This window comes from Zophobas morio, unplaced genomic scaffold, assembly GCF_036711695.1.
Source record: "Zophobas morio isolate AGI-343-1 ecotype UQ-CSIRO unplaced genomic scaffold, CSIRO_AGI_Zmor_V1 ptg000004l, whole genome shotgun sequence".
Taxonomy (NCBI): domain Eukaryota; kingdom Metazoa; phylum Arthropoda; class Insecta; order Coleoptera; family Tenebrionidae; genus Zophobas; species Zophobas morio.
The window spans coordinates 16,321,505-16,343,492 of NW_026972109.1; the positions used below are offsets into that span (position 1 = coordinate 16,321,505).

At 36.1% G+C, this 21,988-nt stretch overlaps 1 protein-coding gene across 2 annotated transcripts; it reads right to left on the reverse strand.

Annotated features, from left to right (window-relative positions):
* Positions 1-125: 125 nt before the first annotated feature.
* On the reverse strand, positions 126-21,942 carry LOC135143415 (ubiquitin-protein ligase E3B). 2 transcript variants are annotated; one of them, XM_064075288.1, is made up of 14 exons: positions 21,814-21,942; positions 21,465-21,635; positions 20,938-21,415; positions 20,704-20,892; positions 20,466-20,657; positions 19,983-20,418; positions 19,763-19,934; positions 9,279-9,397; positions 8,911-9,229; positions 8,291-8,854; positions 954-1,083; positions 742-906; positions 581-692; positions 126-535 (listed from the first exon to the last, which is right to left on the reverse strand). In XM_064075288.1, the coding sequence occupies exons 2-14, from the start codon at positions 21,623-21,625 to the stop codon at positions 363-365; spliced, it is 3,210 nt and encodes a 1,069-aa protein (XP_063931358.1). In that variant the 5' UTR covers positions 21,626-21,635; positions 21,814-21,942; the 3' UTR covers positions 126-362. The 2 variants fall into 2 exon arrangements, with proteins under 2 accessions (XP_063931358.1, XP_063931352.1); XM_064075282.1 differs by having other exon boundaries at positions 21,465-21,942.
* Positions 21,943-21,988: the final 46 nt, after the last annotated feature.

Sequence of the window (21,988 nt, forward strand, 5' to 3'; positions counted from 1 at the left end):
CTTATTTCAAACATTTTTGTCCGTTTGATAACGCAAGCTTGAAATTTCTTATTGGTATGTAGGCAACCAATAATACAGCATATTTGCACAATTTCACTATTTAGGGTATAACGAATAAGACAATGTTTTATTTTAAAATATATTATTTAATATTATACTCGACAACAAAGACAATCACATGGTAGTCAAAAGTTTAAACCTCCCAAATAAATAAATACACAAGAAAAGATCACGGCACTAACAAAATTTACAACACAGCAAGAATTACTAAACCTTAAAATTACTCTACCTTAAATGTGTATATTAAAATACAAAACGCTGATATGAATTGTAAATATGTCAACAATTTCTCCTCTTCAAAATTAAGACAATTCAAATCCAGTATTGCACGTAACAGCATATCGCAATTTTTCTCTCAAAGTACTTTTTTTCTGATAGTTGGGCAATTTCAACAAGTTAAAACACGTCGAAGAAGTCGGTAACCGATTCTGCGGATCCTTTTTCCTTATCGTGAAGAAACCCCTAAAAACGCTCCCTACGATTTTTCACAATAAATGTTTCTATAAATCGTCAAAATTACCAATAGTGTCTCCCGTATCCTCGTCGTCACCAACTTCAACACACCTGATCGAAAACGGGGGTTCCAAATGCGCAAAACCTAGCAAAGGTGGTTTGGAGCAACTCGTCACAAACTGCAAAAATATACACTTGAAGAGAAAGTAAAAGTGCGCTTTTTTGTACCTTTAAAAACATCCCTTTCTCATCTTCGGTAAAATCTTTTTCGAGAATGTCCCACAACCACCCCACGACTCTGTGCGAATCGTGGAAACCCCCATAATACTGGGTGTGTTTGCGCAAGTCTTTCATGTCCAAGGGTACGTTGTCGCCTGCGATCAAACGTTGCAACTAAAATTTGAATTGTATTTATGGTACTTCTATGGGAGAATACTGACTTCTGGTGTGGAGAACAAAGACAACCACTCGGGGTTGATTATGGAACGGAATCCGCGGATAAACGCGCTGGTTTGATCCTTGATTTGTACATGCATTCGGAAATGCGCCATCAGGTGTATGTAATTAATCCTGAAATAGGGATTATTATTCCTGGGTTTGTTGTCTGTTCACGTATTAAAGATTCACCAACTCACAAATATCTGTGACAATGCAACTCAAATTTTTAAGTATTAATAAGTCACCTTCTGTTTCATGAGAAATGATACCCTTCCATATTACACCTATTTACTCTGCCTATGTGCCACTTCTCCCTATTAACATCATCCAAAACTAACCAACCCAGCCCTATCCCTTCCTGGCAAGACTTGCCCCAGACCTTCCCGTGGTTCTTGCCGAGCATCAACGAACATAATAAAAAAACAGCAACAAATTTCTAAATTAGCTGTTTTTCTGAATTACATTCGTTGATGGCCAACGTGGGGTAATACAATGTCTATCCTGTCTGTTTCCACAAAAGAAAAAAACTTTTCAGTTATGTTGATGATTTTCATTTTTTTATGAGTCTTTCGCTTTCCCACTCGAGATTCAGATTCATTCAGTCAGTGGTAGTGAAAGAAAGCAAATCTCCAATGTGTCGCAAAAGTAATAAATATTAAACTGTGCACAGTATTTTTTTCTCAATTCAGATAAATTAAAAAAAAAGTGACGACTTTCTTTAATTATTTTGCTTTCTCTCAATTATTTCCTGTTAATCAAGCGATGTATAAATTCGTCTTTGTTTATAAACTAAATTCCATTAAAATCGGTTCATAAATAAAAAAGTTATTCGAGGTGTCCCATTTTAGCTAATTCACCCTATACATTTTACTTTCGTGCATGACAACGAAGGAATTTGCAATTTTATACGAGCGAGATATGTAATAATTTATAATATTTGATATTGTCTAAAAGGGCTGGATGGTTTTACCTAAATTATGATTTAGAGATTTTTGGAAATGGTAAACTGTAAAATTCAAAATTTAATTTTAAATACTGGTTCGCTTTGAACATTTTCAGTAAGTAAATGTAATCGTGAATTCGAAGAGAGACAGGAGATTTGATGCTGGTGTTGTGTTATGATTTATGTGTTCTACGACTGGAATTTTTGAAATATTATTTTTGGACACGCCTCTCACAGCGAAGTGTGTACCTAGCGAAATTATTATGATTTTGACCATATTGAACCGTTTCTCATTCGAGATTTTTGGAAATAGTAAATTGCAGTACTCAAGATTTAATTTTAAACACTGGTTCACTTTGAAAATTTTCAGTAAGTAAATGTCATAGTGAACTCAAAGAAAGAAAGAGGATTTGATCCTGGTTTTGTGTTATGATTTATGTGTTCTACGACTGGAATTTTTGAACGAATATTTTCGGACACGCCTCTCACAGCGAAGTGTGTACGTCGCGAAATTATTGAGTTGAGAAGTTGATGAGGCAAAGCACAAAATACTCCAATATCTAAGTACTGAAAAAATTACATATATTGTCTTGCTTGCGTTTTCTGGGGTTCACGTAGAAATTTTTTGTCAAAAAATGTAATTTTAGAAACATTAAACAAGTCAAAAAATGTGTAATGTGTAATTTTTCTATGCCAGAAAATCAATTTTTGTTTGATTAATTATAATATCAAGAATTTCGGAAAAAAATTGCTTCAATTTCTGTTATCATTAATTTTATTTCGACGATAAAATATCATTATCAAGTTAGTGTTCCATAAAATTTTGTTAAAGATGGTTCCTAGCTCTGTAAACGAACTTATTTATAATTTTAACTTTCGATTTTTCAATTTGTCGTTTTTTTATTCTTCGATTTTATGATTTTTCACTTGTTGGATCTCTGAATTTTCGAATTTTTCAGTTTTATGATTTTGTCATTTTTAGTTATTCAGTTTTTATTTTTAAATTTTTTAACTTTATGGTTTTTAATTGAAGATATGCATTAATTTCGACAATGACAAAAGCACATCGGTGTCATGTTGTTGCTTTCGCCACGTTTATTTATATTATTTTGACTGATGATTTTTTAATAGCACCCTTTTTTGGTTTTTTAAAAATTATTCATTTTTTGAATATTTTAATTTACAATTTTTGGATTTTCCAGTTAAGTCTATTTATTTATCAATTTCCAGATGCTTTAATTTTTCGATTTTCAAATTTTCCATTTGGATATTTTTGTTTTCTCAATTTTTAGTTTTTCAATTTTACAATTTTTGAAGCTCTTTGTTTTTGATTTTTTTAATTTTCGGTCTCCCAGATTTTTGATTTGCAATTTTTCGATATTTCAATTTTGCACTTCCTCAATTTTTAAATAATTTGTATATACCTTAATTTTTAATCGATTTTTCAATTTTTCATGTCTTCATGTTTTCTATTTGTAGTTTTTGTAGTTTTCAATTTCTAGATTTCTCAATTTTTAATTTAACTCTTAACTTTTTCAACTTCTTAATTTTTACTGTTTCATTTTCTCAGATCCTAATTTTTGAATTGTGAACAAAAAGAACAAATTCATTACAATTGAAATTTTCACGAAAATTTTTTAACTAATTAATTTATAGTTGCTTTGGCTGTGTTTATTTATATTGTATTGACTGAGCATGTTTTTAATACCACCCATTGTTGAATTTTTAAAAATTCTATAGTTTTCTGAATTTGTAATTTCTCGATTTTCCGATTTTTGTTATAAAGTCGCGATCTTTTCTATAGAACCACTCCCTAGTGTAAATTTTCAAAATTTGTTTAGTGTAAGTGACCTTGACGGGTTTCTGGGGGAAAACATATGTGTCAAAAATTTGACAGGTTAGATGGCCCCATTGTCAATGTGGATATTTTATTTTAATAAATAGATAAACAGAACATACAGTCTGCACGGGATACAGTGCGGCATAGCTGAGGGCAACCGAAACATTCGTGTTGTGCTAGTTTCGATTGCCATATCAACTACCGCTACCAACCGCGTTCGGCGTAAAGTACTAGATGACAGGGCTACCAACTTGACTTTTTATTGAGTGGTTCCGTAGAAATGACCGCTACTGTATATTACAATTTTTCAAATTTGTTTTAAGTTTTTAAAATTTCCTTTTTATCAACTTTTCAATCTTTACTTCCCGAGCGTAAGCAAAGGAAGTGTTGTAATCGAGTCCGTCGGCCGACTCTCTACTTTTACGTTTTCTCGATCTTTCATGACCCCTAGAAGACGAAGAAATAGGTCTCCCATTTCCGTCTGTCTGTCCGTCTGTCTGTCCGTCTGTCTGTCCGTCTGTCTGTCCGTCTGTCTGTCCGTCTGTCCGTCCGTTTGTCCGTCTGTCTGGCGTCCCGAATTTTTATTAGACAGATAATCTCCGAAAGTACTGGACCGATTGTTGTGAAATTTTGTAGTTATATTAGGAATATCATGCAGATAGTAAAACGCTAACCAAAATTTGTCTAATCATCCCCACCACTAATGTGATGACGCCACTTCAAAATTGTACATAGTAAATGGGTTTTAAATTGTATTTGAGTTTTTACCCGGAACGTCCAGATTTTTGGAAAAAAAATCAAAATTATAAAACAACATTTTGCAATTTAATTTTGAATCTGCTAATCCGAATTTTTTGAAATGTTGCAGATGTTTTAAGGCTATAAAGAGCATCATAAATCTTTACTCAAAATATATTTGGTAATCCCTTCCAAAAACTTGATGACGTCAGCTCAAAAGTTTGCCAAATAAATCCTATGTAAAATGTACAAAATATGATGAGTCTGTGCTTGTGATATATCACTCCATTCATATTTTTTGGATTTGCATATACAGGGTGACTTAAAAAAATTAATGAATGCGTACATTTATTTTATTTATTTACTCAGGAACTACAAAACCGAATGCTTTGAAATCTTGAAGGTGTTTTAAAGTTATCATAAGCATGGTAAGTTTTTGATCAAAATGTATTTGTTCATCCTCCCTAAAAAATGTATGACGTCACCACAAAATTTTGCTAAATAAATCCTATCTAAAATGTACAAAATATGATGAGCCTTTTCTTCTGATTTATCATTCCATTAATAGTTTTTGGATTTACATATACAGGGTGACCCAAAAAATTAATGAATGGGTAAACGTATTTTATTGATTTAATCAGGAATTCCAGAACCGAATGTTTTGAAATCTTGCAAATGTTTTAAGGTTATAAAGAGCATAATAAATTTGTAGTCAAAATATATTTGGTTATCTTCTACAAAAAACTGATGACGTCAGCTCAAAAGTTTGCCGAATAAATCCTATCTAGAATATACAAAATATGATGAGTCTGTACTTGTAATTTATCATTTCAGTCATATTTTTTGAATTTGCATATACCGGGTGACTCAAAAAAAATAAAGAATTCTACTGCGAAAAAAAAAAACATAATAGACATGCAGTCGTCACGTTTCCGACAGCGAGGGAAGTACTGTCTAAACTCTTTAGACCAATTTTTCTATTTTGTACTTACTTGGATTTTTAACGTTTCGATTCAGAATTATTCAATTTTACAGTTTTTCGATCATGCAAATTTTCGTTCCTTCAATTTTTCGATCCGCAATTATTCGTTTCCTCCATTTTTCGATTTTTCAATTTGTAGATATTTTAATTTTTCTTTATTTGAATTAAACGATTATTGAAATTTTCACGTCTTCAATTTTTTGATTTGCGGTATTCAACTTTTAGTCTTTTTAATTTTTAGCTTTTAAATAATCAAATCCTCATTTTTGAATTTTTACATTTTGGACGAAAAAAAAAACAAGTTTATTCGAACTGAAATTTTGAAAAATTGTAAAGCAGGATTTTTTTCATGTTGCTCTTGTGTTTTCGAATTGTTTCTTCGAAAAATGGAAACATCGAAAAGTTGAAAAATCTAAAAGTAATAAATTTAGAAGGTGAAGAATCGAAATACTGAAAAATTGGAAAATTCCAAAATTGTAAAAACTAAAAATTCAAGAATTAAAAACTGGACACAAAATTGCAAATCCAAAAATTGAGGAAACGAAAAATTAAAAATCGAAAATCTAAAAATTCGAGAAATTGAAACACCGCAAAATTCAAAAATAGAATAATTTTGGGATCTATAATTTGTAAATCTCAAAGATGGAGTAACGAAAAATTAAAAAATCGAACAATTAAACTAGAAACACAAAGAATTGAAATCAAATTACTGGAGAAAGGAAAAATTGAAAATCGGGAAATGAAAATTCGAAAAACTGAAAACGAAAAAAGTAAAATCGAAAAATTGCATTACGGATAACCTACATATTAAACAATATCAGTTTTGCCTAAACTATAGAGGCAAGATTCGAGTCTGCCTCTGTATGGTGTGTTGAAGGGCATTGTTTAATTATGGGGATAGCGAATACCCACCATCCAAACAATGATTTTTCACAATTATTTTTTAAATATAAGAAAAAAAACATTTTATTGTTCAGAAATATATCGGTAAGAATTAATAAAAATAATAACACAGAGCAAATTATTTGCTGAGGCATTGCCACATCTGCCTCATAAAACAAGCCGCCCCTGCTCACAGCGAAGTGTGTACCTAGCGAAATGAATATGATTTTGACCATATTTAAGTGTGTTTATGTGTTTTTAATTATGTAATGGGGACTTCGATTCACGATGTAATCTTGATAGATTAATTTTGATTTATTGAATTTAAGATCTTGTAAAAATGCTTTAATGTACTGTAATTTTGATAATTATTTAGTTATCTGTCAAAATTTCCAATTTTATTTCAATTATTTTTGTTTTCTTTGTTCAATTGTCAATATTTAAAATTTGTCTACGCGAAGTACAATAACTTTGGAACTGCCATCCACTCACTTTAGACAAACTGTCGTGATCTAGAGAATTTTGTTAATTTCATAATAACAGGTATTTATGTGACATAAATTTGTAATCTTGTATTTAAAAATAACGGATTTTTGTAGCTCGAAAAATACAGCCCTTTAATAAAACTTAATAAAATTATTATTCCCTCCATATTTTTGTGTTGTTATTTCAAAATCACTTTTCCACATTTGCGGTTCATGACTTTGCATTAGAACGCATTCCGGCATTTTAAAACACAACGTAGGGTTCCATTTTGTTGACGACCACAGTTCATCGCCAGTTTTCAAATTTTTCACGGGTTTTTAAATTTTCAAATTCAAAGTTTTTTTTTAATCACAATAGTTTTAATAGATGTATAGAAATTTTAATTCTAAATAAACTTATTGATGATTTGTTGTTCTTTGTTGTTTTTTATTATTTTCAAGATCTTTATTCTGAAAAAAGTGAACGGTTTTATTATTTTCATACGTTTTTACTATCATTCCATTTGATGATAGGCTAATTTCATGTTTTACGTAACCTCTGAAACTAGCGAACCGTTTGCCGAAGAATTTTAGATTATTGTACAAATGATTAAACGATAAAAAAATGTGTTTGTTCATCCCCATGAACACTTTGTTGACGTCATTTCACGATTTTGCAAAGTAAATCCTACTTAAATTTGAGAAAATAAAGTGCTTATGTGCTTGTTGTTTATTAACCCGTTCTTATGTTTTACCTCAGATATCCAGAGTTTTGGAAGAAAATCAAAATTTATCCCCGACAATACAAAAATTTACTTATATACAGTTATATTACGATTCTAATTTTCATTAATGATCTGGGCATCCAAGTGGGCACTGACTTATTCTACATTTGTAAATTTCACAGGTCACTAGAAGTAGGAATCATTTATGACAGCCCTGTATATTACCAACATAAATCAAAATTGGTGAATTTAAAACAAAAATCAACAGACAATAACATAGCACTTCTTTTCAATATAAGAAATTAACTTGCTAAAGTTGCCCAATTTGGTGTTTTATACTGAGAATATAATTCATGTATCACATGACCTCATTTCGTCCAATAGAATTTGTTCATGCCCTTAGTTACATGTCTATCACAGCGATAATAATTTTATTGCCTTATTGTGGTCTGTTGCTACCTAAATTTAAAAACTGTCAAATTTGACAAATTTTAGAATTTCATATTTTTTTTTTTGTCTATTATGGCTTGCCAACGTTGGGGGCAAGCTCAAAACGACGAAATCAATTCTGTTATCAAAAAATGTGTTCATTCATTATATTCTCATGTTGAATATAACTCGTGATATGATTAATAATCGAAGATATGGCTCGTGAAACCGAAGCAGCACATCTGCAGCTCGGTTTCACTCGAAATATTATCGATAATAATTATATCACTTGTTATATTATAACTGAAAAGAAATGATTTTTGCTAGCCAACTTACTTATTATCGTTCGTAACAGGAACCGCCTTTCCCCCAGCTACCAACTCATGAGTAACCAACTTCCCCAGACACTCCTCATCCAAGCTAAACGTGAGATCCAAATCAGACACGTCCCGATCATAATGCTTGACATAACTCAAGCTCCTATACAACTCTGGATCTAGAGAAGGCAATTCATCCACACAACTGTACAAAGCTTGAGCCGTCTGTCCAGAAACCTGGCTCAGAAAAAACGACGCAAAAGGCACATCCACAACAATCCCTTCGTACACGGCTTTGCCCAGCATCCTCCCCACAAATTCAAACAACTGAAGATGATTATCTTGCAAATACGACGTCGGAGACGGATACAACCTCTCCTCACTCGTAACTTTAAACAAATTCAGCGCCGGATCGAATATCTTCTTGATACTTTCTTCCAGAAACTCTTTAAACACGCCGTCTTGGTCAATCCCGGCTTCATCCAGGCCTTGTTCGTTAATGAAACGTACTCTAATTACGCCCTTGAGGGCTTGCGGGGGGAGGAGCGCCAACTGGCGGTAGCCGTCTTCGACAATTCTCGACCTACAACATCGCGATGAAACGTTTTAAAGTAAAGGAAAGAGACGCTCTTTCTTCACCTGTGGACGGTGATCAAGGTGGACTGTGGGGAAGCGCACGCGGATTCGGTCAAACCCAGTACTGTTTTTTCATTGGTTATGTATTTGCGGAAGAGGCGCACTCGGTCTTCGTGGGGGATGATATGTGGCATGGTTTGTATGAGCAGTTGAGGCGCTTTGCGACCTTTGTCGAGATCGGCTATGAACGCCGACACTTTGATGTCCTTGAGCAGCCAGTGGCCTTGAGGGGTGTACGTTCGGCGGCAGTCTCTTCTGTACAGAAGCATTAGTAGTGTGTGCAACGACTGGAAAAGGGGGTTGGTTTGGATGGTTTTTAGATCTGGAAAAATTGAGAGTTAGGTTGAGTCGAGGGTGGCGTTGTGTATTACCGAACAGATTTCCTAGGACTGCTTTGTAGAGAAATGTGTTTAGGAATGACGACATCACGATGAAGTCGCTTATTTTGAAAGGGTTCTGCTGCTCGTACATTTCTACATCGTCTAAAATACTGTGAAAAAATTAGGTTGTTGTGGTTGTTGCTAGAGATGAAAATTTTCAATGAAATATTTCTCTAACACTAAACTAATTTTTTATTAAAGGTCCACCCACACCGCAATTTTTTAAAATCAAATGAATCTTGTGCTTGGTTTTAATGTATGTAATTCCGGGTGTCTGGAAAATCGCGGATTAACTCTCCACTACGCTCGTAACAATCAACTGGTGAGTCTGGGAAAAATAGTAAAAAAAATCCTTCTCACATTTTGGGGGTTATAATGATTTTAAAATTGGTTCTTTTGCTACGTTTTTTACAATTAAAAAACACAATAACTAATAATAAAACTTTTAGTTAATATTTTCTCGCCCATGACCATGCATTTTTAATTACCATTTCAGTTGTATGGTTGTGTTGTTTTTGTAATAATTTGATCAAATTCCATTTGACAACAATGTTTGCCTGATATAAATCCGTTGCCTGCATTAACAATTGGTTCGATAACTCTTATCATTTTTCAAAAATTACCAATTGAAAAATGGCAATTTTTAGAATTTTTAAAAATTTGACATTTCGCTCGGAATATTTCGAAAATGTTGCCTGGGAACAATAAACACGCTATATTTTCGAATTAGCACGTCGAGAATTATTATGTATTACTTAGAATTTTTTGTAAATTTTTAGACTTTTCCAAAAAAGGATTTTTTCGAATACTCGCCCCACCCACCCGCCCTTTATTTTCTTAGAGGGTATGTCATTTGTCAAAATCAGTCTTATCTTAGCAAACACAAGCCCCGCCCGCCTGCCTTCTATTTTCTTAGAGAGTATATTATTTCCCAAAATCAGTCTTATCTTTACAAATACTGGCCCCACCCACCAGCCCTTCTTTTCTTAGAAGGTATGTGATTTGCCAAAATCAGTCGTATCTTAGGAAGTACTAGCCCCGCCCACCCGCCCTCCATCTTCATGGGGAGCATATCATTAGCCAAAATCAGTCTTATTTTTACAAATACAGAGAGATCGAAAAAGAAACTAGTCAAAGTTGGCCATGCACGAAAAGCCGTTTGTCTTAGTTTAAAATAATGTTTTATTAAACGTCGCGATGACAAAAGTAATTTGCAATGCTATCAAACGAAATTAAAGCTTTTTTGTTAGAATCTTACTTTAGAAATGGGACAAAATTGGAAAACGGTGATTTTGATTAATTTTTATGTGTTTTAAAACTAGGTGTCATAATTCTAATTTTAAACTGTCCATTTGACATTTAATAAAAAAAATTTAAATTACAACAAACGGTTTGTCTTTTTCGATCTCGCGGTACTAGCCCCTTATAAAAACTCGGGCCATTTTTTGACTACTTCCCAAAATTAGCCAAAGACATTTTCATGTGTCTTTCGACCTCTAGAAATTAATTAATTTCCTTTATCATCTTCATTTTCCTTCATTTAACTCTTGTCATTTTTCCAGAATCACCGATTGAAATAAGACAATTTTTAGAATTTTGAAAAAATTTCACTTTCCAACGAATATTTAGAAAATCTTGTTCGGGAACCATAAACACGCTTTATTTTTCGAATCAGCACTTGGAGATCTACATACCAGATTTTTTTGTGAACTTTTCCAAAAGCTCAATTTTTCAATGCTGCCTCCTTGTAAAAATTCTGACCATTTCTGAACCGCTTTCAAAATTAGCCAAAGACATTTTCTTGTGGATTTCGACCTTAAGAAGTTACCTTTGGCCTCATTTCTTCGATAACTATCATTTTTCAAAAATCACCAATTGAAAAATGCCAATTTTTAGAATCTTTAAAAATTTGACATTTCGCTCGGAATATTTCAAAAAGTTTTCTGAGACCAATAAACACGCTATATTTTTCGAATTAGCACGTCGACAATTATGTATTCGAATTTTTTTGTAGATTTTTTGAAAACTTTTCCAAAAACGGAATTTTTCAAATACTAGCACCACCCACCCGCCCTTTATTTTCTTTATTTTACCAAATAAACTAATTTTTGTTAGCAACGGGACCTCGCTGGTGCTCCGATATGATGTCGCGCCAGCCGAAATTCCAGCCGTCTGAGGGTTGATTATCGTCGGTTAATATAAACATTAGATAAGGTGCAAGGGAAGCAGTGAAGGGGGCAGTCTGTTCTTTCTTCTTGAGGAATAAAGACGTATTTTGATTTTGCTCTCGCGTTTACTTTTCCCTGTGTAATTTTGGGGACTTGATATCATTTGATATTAGTTCAGAAGTGGGATTGTGCCACGTGCAGTGTAGTGATAACTGCAAGAGTACAGTGCGGTACCTTTGTAAAAACAACAGGAGGATGGGCCGGAATAGAAAACGACGTGAGCCTTCGACCTCCTCAAGTGACGAAGAACGACATCAACGTGAAGGATGTTCTTCTAAACGTCCCCGGGAGAAGTATCCCAGTGAGAGAACTCGCCGGAGCTCGGAGACGCGACGTGCGAAAGGAGGATCCGGCGAACGTATCGAACGTCTGGAACGACTGGTGGAAAAATTGGTCCGGGAAAGATCCACGGAAACAGGGACGAGCACGAGTCTGGGTAACCAGATCAAGTACATTACTAGAACTGACTGTATCCCGGAATTTGTTCCGGGCAACCCGAATATGTCGATTACCCGCTGGCTGTTCAAGATCGACCAGTTAGGGGAGGTCCACGGTTGGGATGACGTAGAAAAGGCGTACCACATGCAGAATGGACTCCGTGGCTTAGCCAAAAGTTGTTACAATAGCCTCAGCCATATTAATTATCCGTGGGCTGAGTGGAAAAAGCTCTTATTGAAAGCTTTTCCCGAGCACACCGATTATGCATCCTCGTTACACAAGATGTTGAAACGCATGAAGGACCCCAGTGAAACCATGGCAACGTACTATTACAACAAAATGGAGTTGTTGCAAGTTTGCCATATTTCGGGAAAGGACGCTGTTTCATGCGTAATAGATGGATTGGCGAACGTAAGTTTGCAAAATGGGGCACGAGCGGGCAGATATGATTCACCAGAAGCTTTATATGAAGAGTATCTGTCTCGAGTGCAAGACGAAACAGACGAAAGTAAACGAGGGAAACACAAAATGCATTGGCCGAGAAAGGAGAGTCGTGTAGACCGGAATAGGTACTTCCGAGGGGAACGTCCCCAGACGAGCGGCTCTGATCTTAAGTCTACGAAGGGGTTAAGATGTTATAATTGTCATGGCGTAGGTCATATGGCGGCAAAGTGTCTGAAACCCAAGATAGAGTGCAAACGTTGCACTCGTTTAGGGCATACGGCCGAAACTTGTACGAAGAGTACTAAAGGGAAAGAGGTATTGACCACGCAAAGTGACAAATGTGGCCAACGTGTGTATTTTGTGGACTGTAAAATGAATGGTTGTCCGACACGGGGTTATGTCGATTCCGGGAGTTCGGCGATAACAGTACAAGCTCGCACAGCTGACGAGGCTAAGATTGTGTATAAACCGTCCCGGGCGATGATAAGAGGGTTCGCCGGCGGAGTGTCACCGGTAATCGGAGAAGCCAGTGCTACACTTCAAGTAGGGGATGTGAAGGTCGACGTCCCTGTCTTCATTATTGCCGATGACCTACAAACAATACCGGTCATAATTGGACAGCCATTTGTGAATCATCCAGATGTCCTGTTGGTGATTAATGGCGACAAATTGTGGGTGTCGAAGAAATACGATCTACCGGCTCTTGAAGGGGTCGAACCGACGAAAGTCGCCGTATGGGCGAAGGAGGCTACTGTGATCCCGCCGCAACATGTTGGACATGTCGAGGTGGAAACATCATACACCGGTACCATCTACGTGGACCTGACGTCGAGGCAGTACGAGCGACATAACCACGTCATCCCCAGGTGTGTTTTTGGCGGCCTCCAGGGTGTCCTGCCTGTCATGAATTTCAGCACGGAGGAACTGCATTACCGGAAGGGACAAACAATCGTTCGTGGACAAAAATGCTACGAGGAACCGGTAAAAGACAGCGATCCTGTAAGTAATTTCAGTTTGACAACTCAGATTTCTCGCACTCCATTTACATTGCAGGATGTCAGTGTGGATCCAGGGACCCCGAGTAATGTAACAGAAAGTCTGTTACAATTACTGAACAAGTATCGAGATTGTTTTGCGCAAAATCTGAACAAACTGGGAAAAACAAATTTAACCGACATGTCTATTAAATTAACCACGGACGAACCGGTAACGTGCAGGCCTTATCGGCTCGCTTACGCTGAACGAATTAAAGTACGCGAAATCGTAAACGAATTAAAAGAAAACGATATCGTTCGCGATTCGCATTCGCCATACGCGAGCCCCATTCTGTTAGTTAAAAAGAAAACAGGGGAGCAACGACTGTGTATCGATTATCGCGCTTTAAATAAAATCACTGCAAAAGATAAGTACCCAATTCCACGTGTAGACGATCAGCTGGATCGGTTGTACGGCGCTGCATATTTTTCTAGTTTAGATTTAATGTCTGGGTACTATCAGGTAGGCATGAATGAAGAATCGATTTCAAAAACTGCTTTTATAACACCGGATGGACATTTTGAATTCTTGCGTATGCCGTTTGGATTAGTAAACGCTCCTGCGGTATTTCAACGTCTCGTTAATCAAATTTTAGGAAATTTGCGCTTTGAAAATGTTCTCGCATATATGGATGACATTTTGTTACCTGCGACTGATTACGAATCCGGCTTGCGAGTGCTCGAGAAAGTTCTGCAGAGCTTCCGTGCATCACATTTAACGTTGCGATTGAGTAAATGCCATTTTTTCCAAAAGCAATTGGAATATTTAGGACATGAAATAACGAAAGACGGGGTGCGACCAGGCAATAACAAAATAATGGCGGTGCAAAGTTTTAAAACACCCGAAACAGTACGTGAAGTCCGTCAGTTCATCGGTCTTGCGAGTTATTTTAGAAAATTTATACGTGATTTTGCCACCATAGCGAAACCATTGACTGCATTAACGCGAAAGGGGACAGACTTTGTCTGGAAAGATGAAATATTAAAGGCCAAATTAACGGAACGGCCACTCTTAGCGCTATATGACGTTAATGTGGAAACCGAAGTTCACACAGACGCTAGCAAGTTGGGGTTGGGCGGTATTTTAATGCAGAAACAAATAAATGGCCGTTGGCAACCTGTTATGTACTTTGGTACGCAGACAACTAAGGAGGAACAGCGGTATCACTCGTATGAGTTAGAAACTCTCGCAGTTGTTCAAGCTCTAAAGCGATTTCGTCCTTATTTATTCGGAAAAGAATTTCGGGTGGTTACAGATTGCAATGCATTGCGAACGGCGTTCACGAAACGGGATATTTTACCACGAGTTGGACGGTGGTGGCTAATGATGCAAGAGTACGACTTTACAGTAGTTTATAGGCCGGGCAGCGGAATGAGTCATGTTGATGCGCTAAGTCGAAATCCGGTGGAAGCTCCAATAAGTTTTGACGAACTAGATTTATTAACAATAAACCTAACTGAAGACGATTGGGTGCTTACCGCACAATTGCAAAACGATCGTATTGCGTATTTACATGAAGTTCTGTCTCGAACTCCTGCGGACCGTGATGAGAAAAACATCCATACGGAGTATAAATTACAAAATAATAGAGTTTTTCGGAAAACCGAGGACGGATTACGATGGGTCGTTCCCAAAACAGCCCGACGGCAACTAACGATGCTTTGTCACGACGAAAAAGGGCATTTTTCTGTCGATAAGACTTTTAATTTAATGAAACAAAATTACTGGTTTCCGTCAATGCGACAATATGTAAAGCGGTATATTTCAAGTTGTTTAGGATGCTTGTTTAATAAAGCTCCTGCGGGAAAACAACCTGGTTTCTTACATCCAATAGGAAAAGTCCAAGAGCCTATGCATACTATACATTTGGACCATTTAGGTCCGTTCGTTAGGAGTAAGCGTAAAAACACACATTTATTAGTAGCTGTAGATGCGTTTACGAAATTCGTAATTATGAAAGCAGTGCCTAATACGAAAGGGGTGCATGTCGAAAACTTTTTGCGGAATAAAATCATCGAAGCTTTCGGTGTTCCGAAGCGGATAATAACCGATCGTGGCACGTGTTTTACTAGCAAAAAGTTCACGCAGTTATTTAAAACACTCGGTGTTAAAGTGGTACTTAACGCAACGGCTACGCCACGCGCAAACGGGCAGGTAGAACGATATAATCGTACGATTTTAGCTTCCCTATCAGCGACGTTCTCTGATGAGGAAAGTTGGGACAAAGAAGTCCCAAAAGTAAGTTGGGGTTTGAACACTACGGTTAATAAAGCTACGGGAACAACCCCATTTAAGTTGTTATACGGTTACGAACCACGGAGCGCGCACGATGCGTTCATTGTAAATGAAGTTGGTACTGATCAGTATAATAAAGACTTGGCCAAGACACGAGAGGCAGTTGGGGAAAGTCTCCGACTGCAGCAAGAACGTGAAAAGTCACGTTATGATCGCAGACGTTGCGAACCGAAGAAGTTTCGGATTGGACAACTGGTCCTGGTGCGAAAAGTTCGCACCACAAACGAAGGGAGTAGTAAGAAGTTACTACCTAAGTACGATGGGCCCTATACGATTAAAAAGGTGTTAGATCATGATCGCTACGTTATCGAAGATCCGAAGGGATCTCAAAGAAGCCAGAAACGTTACACTGGTATTCATTCTGTTGACAAATTAAAGCATTTTCGAGTCTGTCAAAGTGACGATTCAGATGCTTCTCGGTCTGATGAGGCTAACGACTAATTATTTGTGTGTTTGCAGGTATGTGTGTCTCATGATGCTTAGGATACTGCTTCCCCCCAATCACAGTTTCCTCGAGGACGAAACAACGTCAGAACGGCCGAGCTGTTAGCAACGGGACCTCGCTGGTGCTCCGATATGATGTCGCGCCAGCCGAAATTCCAGCCGTCTGAGGGTTGATTATCGTCGGTTAATATAAACATTAGATAAGGTGCAAGGGAAGCAGTGAAGGGGGCAGTCTGTTCTTTCTTCTTGAGGAATAAAGACGTATTTTGATTTTGCTCTCGCGTTTACTTTTCCCTGTGTAATTTTGGGGACTTGATATCATTTGATATTATTTTAAACATTTCTGTGAATATATAAAAACCACAAGATATATTCTTAAAATAATTGTTTTTGTGAAACAAAAATTAATAATAATTTCCTTTTTTATCTACGTACAAAATGTTTATACCGAGCCATTTTAACGAAACTGTAAAAACTGCTACATTGCAACTAGCGATTTTGAAAAAATGGTAGGAATTTCCGAAGAAACGAAGCCGAAAATGACTTCTGCAATCGAAATCCACAAGAAAATGTTTTCAAGTAATTTTCGGAAATAGTTGAAAATGTCGAAAGTGCCAAAATCGATCTTATCTTATCAAATACTAACCCCGCCCACCCACCCTCTATTTTCTTAAAGGGTTTCTCATTGCCCAAAATCAGTCTATCTTAGCAAGTATTAGCCCCGCCCACCACGTATTTTCTTGGAAGGTATGTCATTTGCCAAAATCAGTCTTATCTTAGCAAGTACTAGCCCCGCCCACCCACCCTCTATTTTCTTGGAGGGTATGTCATTTGTCAAAATCAATCTTATCTTAGCAAATACAAGCCCCGCCCGCCCGCCCGCCCTCTATTTTCTGAAAAAGTATATTATTTGGCAAAATCAGTCGTATCTTAGGAAATACTAGCCCCGCCCACCCGCCCTCCATTTTCATAGAGGGTATATCATTGGCTAAAATCAGTCTCATCTTTACAAATACACTCACCGGCATAAAAAACGGGCCAGCTAATATTTTTCTGAGTACAGTGTTTCGACGTTTTTACTACGCGTATTTTTGATGTTGTTTCTTGACCAGCAATGTACCTGCACCCCACACTTTAGATGAGCTTCAGAATATGCTTTTAAAGGAATGAGAGAATATCCGAAAAGAAGAAATAAACAATTTATTTCATGGGATGCCCTGGAGAATGGGCATCCCATGAAAGAAGTCTTACAGGTTCGTGGGGGAAATACCCGTTATCGGCGTCCTTAAGCAGTGTGTCAATGGTCATTGATTTTGCTTTTTTGAAAATTTTAATTTTTTTCAGCTTTGTTTGATTATTAAATTTTTTTCATTTTCTATTAAAATAATATATTTTTTAGTTCTTTTTGCATAAAAATATTACAATAAACAACATCAAAGTATTGCAACTGAAATGGTAATTTATTTTGCATATTTTCGGATCTTTAAAAAAAATAATAATAAGGGTGGCCCATTTTGAACGTTTTAAAAATTTTTGCCATTTTTTGACTATTTTCGAAAATGCGCCAAAGATATTTTCATGCGTCTTTCGACCTCTAGACTTCATTTTTCTAATAACTCTTGTCATTTTTCGAGAATCACCAATTGAAATAAAAAAATTTTTAAAATTTTAAAAAAATTTGACATTTCGTTTAAAATATTCCGAAAAGTTACTTCGGAACAATAAACACGCTTTATTTTTCGAACCATTACGCCGAGATCTATCTACTAAAATTTTTTGTAAATTTTGAGACAACTTTTCCTAAAGAGGAATTTTTCAATACTGCCCCCCTATAAAAATTTTGACCATTTTTGAAAATTAGCCAAAGACATTTTCATGTGTCTTTCGAAATCTAGAAGTTACCTTTGGCTTCATTTTTCTGATAACTGTTGTTATTCTTCGAGAATCACCAATTGAAATAAGGCAATTTTTAAAATTATTTCAAAAATCTTGTTCAAAAACCATAAGCACGCTTTATTTTTCAAATGGGCACGTGAAGATCTACATACCAGATTTTTTTGTGAATTTTTAAACAACTTTTCCAAAAGCTCAATTTTTCAATGCTGCCCCCTTGTAAAAATTTTGACTATTTTTGGACCACTTTCAAAAATTAGCCAGACATTATCATATGGATTTCGATCTCTAGAAGTTACATTTGGCTCATTTCGTCGATTGAATTTTTAAAAATTTGACTTTTCGCTTGAAATATTTCGAAAATGTTGCCTAAACACGATATATTTCTCATGTCGAGAATTGTGTATTGGAATTTTTTTGTAAATTTTTAGACAACGTCTCCAAAAGAGGATTTTTTCAAAAACTAGTCTTGAGTGCTGCAGTGTTTGAGTACCTATGGTGTATTATTTTAGAAGCTCATGGAGATGTTTTTTGTAAATTATTTAAAACAATTTTGGGGGACTTTGGTATTATTTTAGCAGTTACTAGCCCCGCCCAACTACCCTCTCTTTTCATAGAGGGTCTCATTTGCCAACATCAGTCTTATTTTAGCCCCGCCCACCCACCCTCTTTTCTTAGAGGGTATGTCATTTGCCAAAATCAGTACTGATGACTAATTTTTACAAAAATGATCAAAATTTGGAAACATTACTAGCTTACTTACACGTATGCATGAGGCAAAAAGTTTGAACATCCCTAGTGTTTGGTTACTTATGCTTTAATGGATTTTTCTTTTGTTGTTTTTGTTTCTGATTTATAAATGTCTTATTAAATTTTTTTTTGATTTATTTATTAATGAAAAACTGTTTTATTATTAATAATGCACAACGATTAACGACTACTGGTTATTGTCCTAAAAAAAATAAAAGGTGGATTTCAGTCACCATCGTTATTAAGAAATCAGAACGTGAACCGGAGGAATTAGGTGCGTGCAGTGTTGCCAATTTTACTTTTCTAAAATTACGTTCTTTTCGTAATCTTCATCATAAAGAATTTTTTTATAATTTTTTTGGGACTCCCGAAACCCCCGTACATAACGTACTGAAGAGTTTCAGACACCCGGTATAATGATATAAAAACCCAAAATTTTAGAACCATCTATCTACAGAGTCATCAAAATTGATTGAGAGAGTTGGTAAACCTGAACTTGAATAATTTGGTTTATTAAGTTGTATAAAAACATTAGCTGTCAGATTTGAAGTTTCAAGTTTCAAATTTCAAAACTCAGTGGCGTCTTTTTTCGACTTTTTTTTTGGTAAAAACATTAGTTGTCAGATTTGAAGTTTCCAATTTTTGTCACGCCACTGAATTCATTGCCATATAACCTTAAACAAATCTGTCATAAGGTTGACAAACTTCACGACAAAAACAGGGGGTACCAACTCTCTCAATCAATTTTGATGACCCTGTATAAAAGTGCGGCTGTCAAACTAGATTACAAATATGTATGATACGATTTTTTTCATAGTTGGCTCTGAGTGTGTTACGTCAAAAATTATCACTGACGTAACATAACGTCACGTCAATCCAACAATGGTGGCAATTTTTTAAAAATCAAGTGAATTTTGTGCATTATAAAACCTCCACAGTGTTACTTACGTTACATAGTGTGTCATACAATCACAAAATAGTTGCAGCATTTGGAACTCCGGCGCTGTACACTTCGTATTAATAGCTAAATGGTCAAGAAAATTCTTGAGCCCGCAATTTGGTCCTAAAGAACACAAGAACAGCCACAAATTGTACAAAGTTGAATTTTGGTAACACAGTCCTGGAACAACTCCAATTAAAAAACTATGACTCAAACCTTAGCCCTCACCTGTTAAAATATCTAATTGTAATTGAGTCAAAGTATTTAAAGCAGTATGATACAAAGAACAAACAAGGACGACTCGATGAACTTCTGGACTTCCCAAAGCGCGATAACTCCTCTGGGTGTTGGTTTTATTTCCTCTCGCTTCTAACACTTTTTTGAAAAAGTTTGAGCCACTGAAATTGATATTTTGAGGGCTGGGGCTCGGCTGCGGGGATTCGACGTTTTGGACGAGTTGTTGGAGAAAGTCTCCTAGCAAAATATGGACGATGGGGGAATTCCAGAGCAAGTTTAGCTGGAGTTTTACATGAGGCATGGCCGCGTTGAGAGATGGGTCCATGGGTTGAGCGAACCAACCCAGTACTGGGTGCCAGTGAGTTAAATTCGACTGTTTATTAACTACATAATTTTGGCAACTTTCTAGCAATCCAGTGACCACAACCTGAAAAAGTGACTTAAAACTACGAAAAATAAGATGTACTTAATTACAGTGAACGTCGGAAAGCTTAAGTCTTTCAAGGCACCGTCTTTTTCCATGTATGCTAATTGTAGTAGGTTTGCGAGAAGACAGAGGGCGTAGCTACCTTCAAGGGTATTGAAGACGATTCTCATTGACTGTTGGCTAGACAAAAGTTCCAAGCTTCTGGAGAATAGCTTGTGATTATTTATATTGGTAATACACTAAAACGAATTTTTATTATAGTGTCAAAGTGAAATTGAGTTTTACCTCAGGTGTTAAATCGTCCAAATGCTGAATTAAAGCCGGAACTGACAGAATATGGATAAGAAACATTGTCATAAGCTTGTCTGAAAAATTGGCTGCCACTAAAGGTCTCAGTGCTAGTGTCAGAATCGCAGAAAGTGTAGCATGCGTGAAGGCTATTTTAATACGCCCTAGCCCCCTTATCAACAAAGTCTGAAGAAATTGCATTAAATTGAATCATTGAAATGAACGCCATACCTTTAAAATTAAATAAAATCCCTTGTGAAATAATTGTCCCATTAAGTTTGCACACAACTTATTCATGCCTGCTTTCAAAACATCCATATTTTTGTTCCTTAAAACCAACCAGTTGCTGGTATTTGTGAAAGACACTAACATGTGCAAGTACAAAATGATTGATTTCATATCACCCGCAAATTCTGGTTTTAGATCATTTAAATATTCACAGCACTTCCATAGAATATCGTTCATATGAGAGATCCATCTTATCACATGTTCCTTAATTAAAGCAACACCCACATAGCTAAGTTTGGGTGACTCTGTTTCGAGAGTCACAATTAAATATCGACATAACTTCTCAAACCTGTCTCTGTCCCTTTCCTTGTGCCAAATGAGCAGTAGTCTACATGATTGACTATATATTTGCAAGGCAGGCTTCAAAATCGTCTTGCTCTCATCCTCTGGCACCTCAGGTACAGTCTCATCAAATTCTTCCCTACGAAACAATAAGACAATCATTGTTACAAGCAAAATAAGTCATTTACAGTATGTTTCGGCTAAACTTGACCCGTACAAGCCACCCTCGCACGCTTGCTTGTATCAAAGTGGCCGCTTTTTCTTTCTTCTTTTCGAAAGCCCTTTCCTCTCTAGCCGCTTTGGTTTGCTCCAAAAAACTACACTTGGCATTGTCTGCTTTATGAAACATTCTCACTTGTCTTAAAAACGAATTAACTTTGCTTTAGAGTCGTAATATCAGCGATTTCGAGATAAAATTGCAGTATGACCTAACGTTTTTATGTCTTCTAGAAAAATAGTAATCATGATGGCTACTATTTAACACGAAAACACGTAAAAGGGTGCGTTCTAGACACCTCTGCGGAAGCCTACACTCACTTTTGGGGGTTTCAAAGGGCTTCAAACACCACAAAGTGCAAAGTTAATGTTTTGAAAAGAACGAGAAGTGTGGCAACGTCGCTGTGTTGTTTAGCTGTCAGCTGTCACGTCACATGTCACTTGTCTTGCGTAAACATAACGTGCATAACCTATAATTTTATGAACACAAAAATTT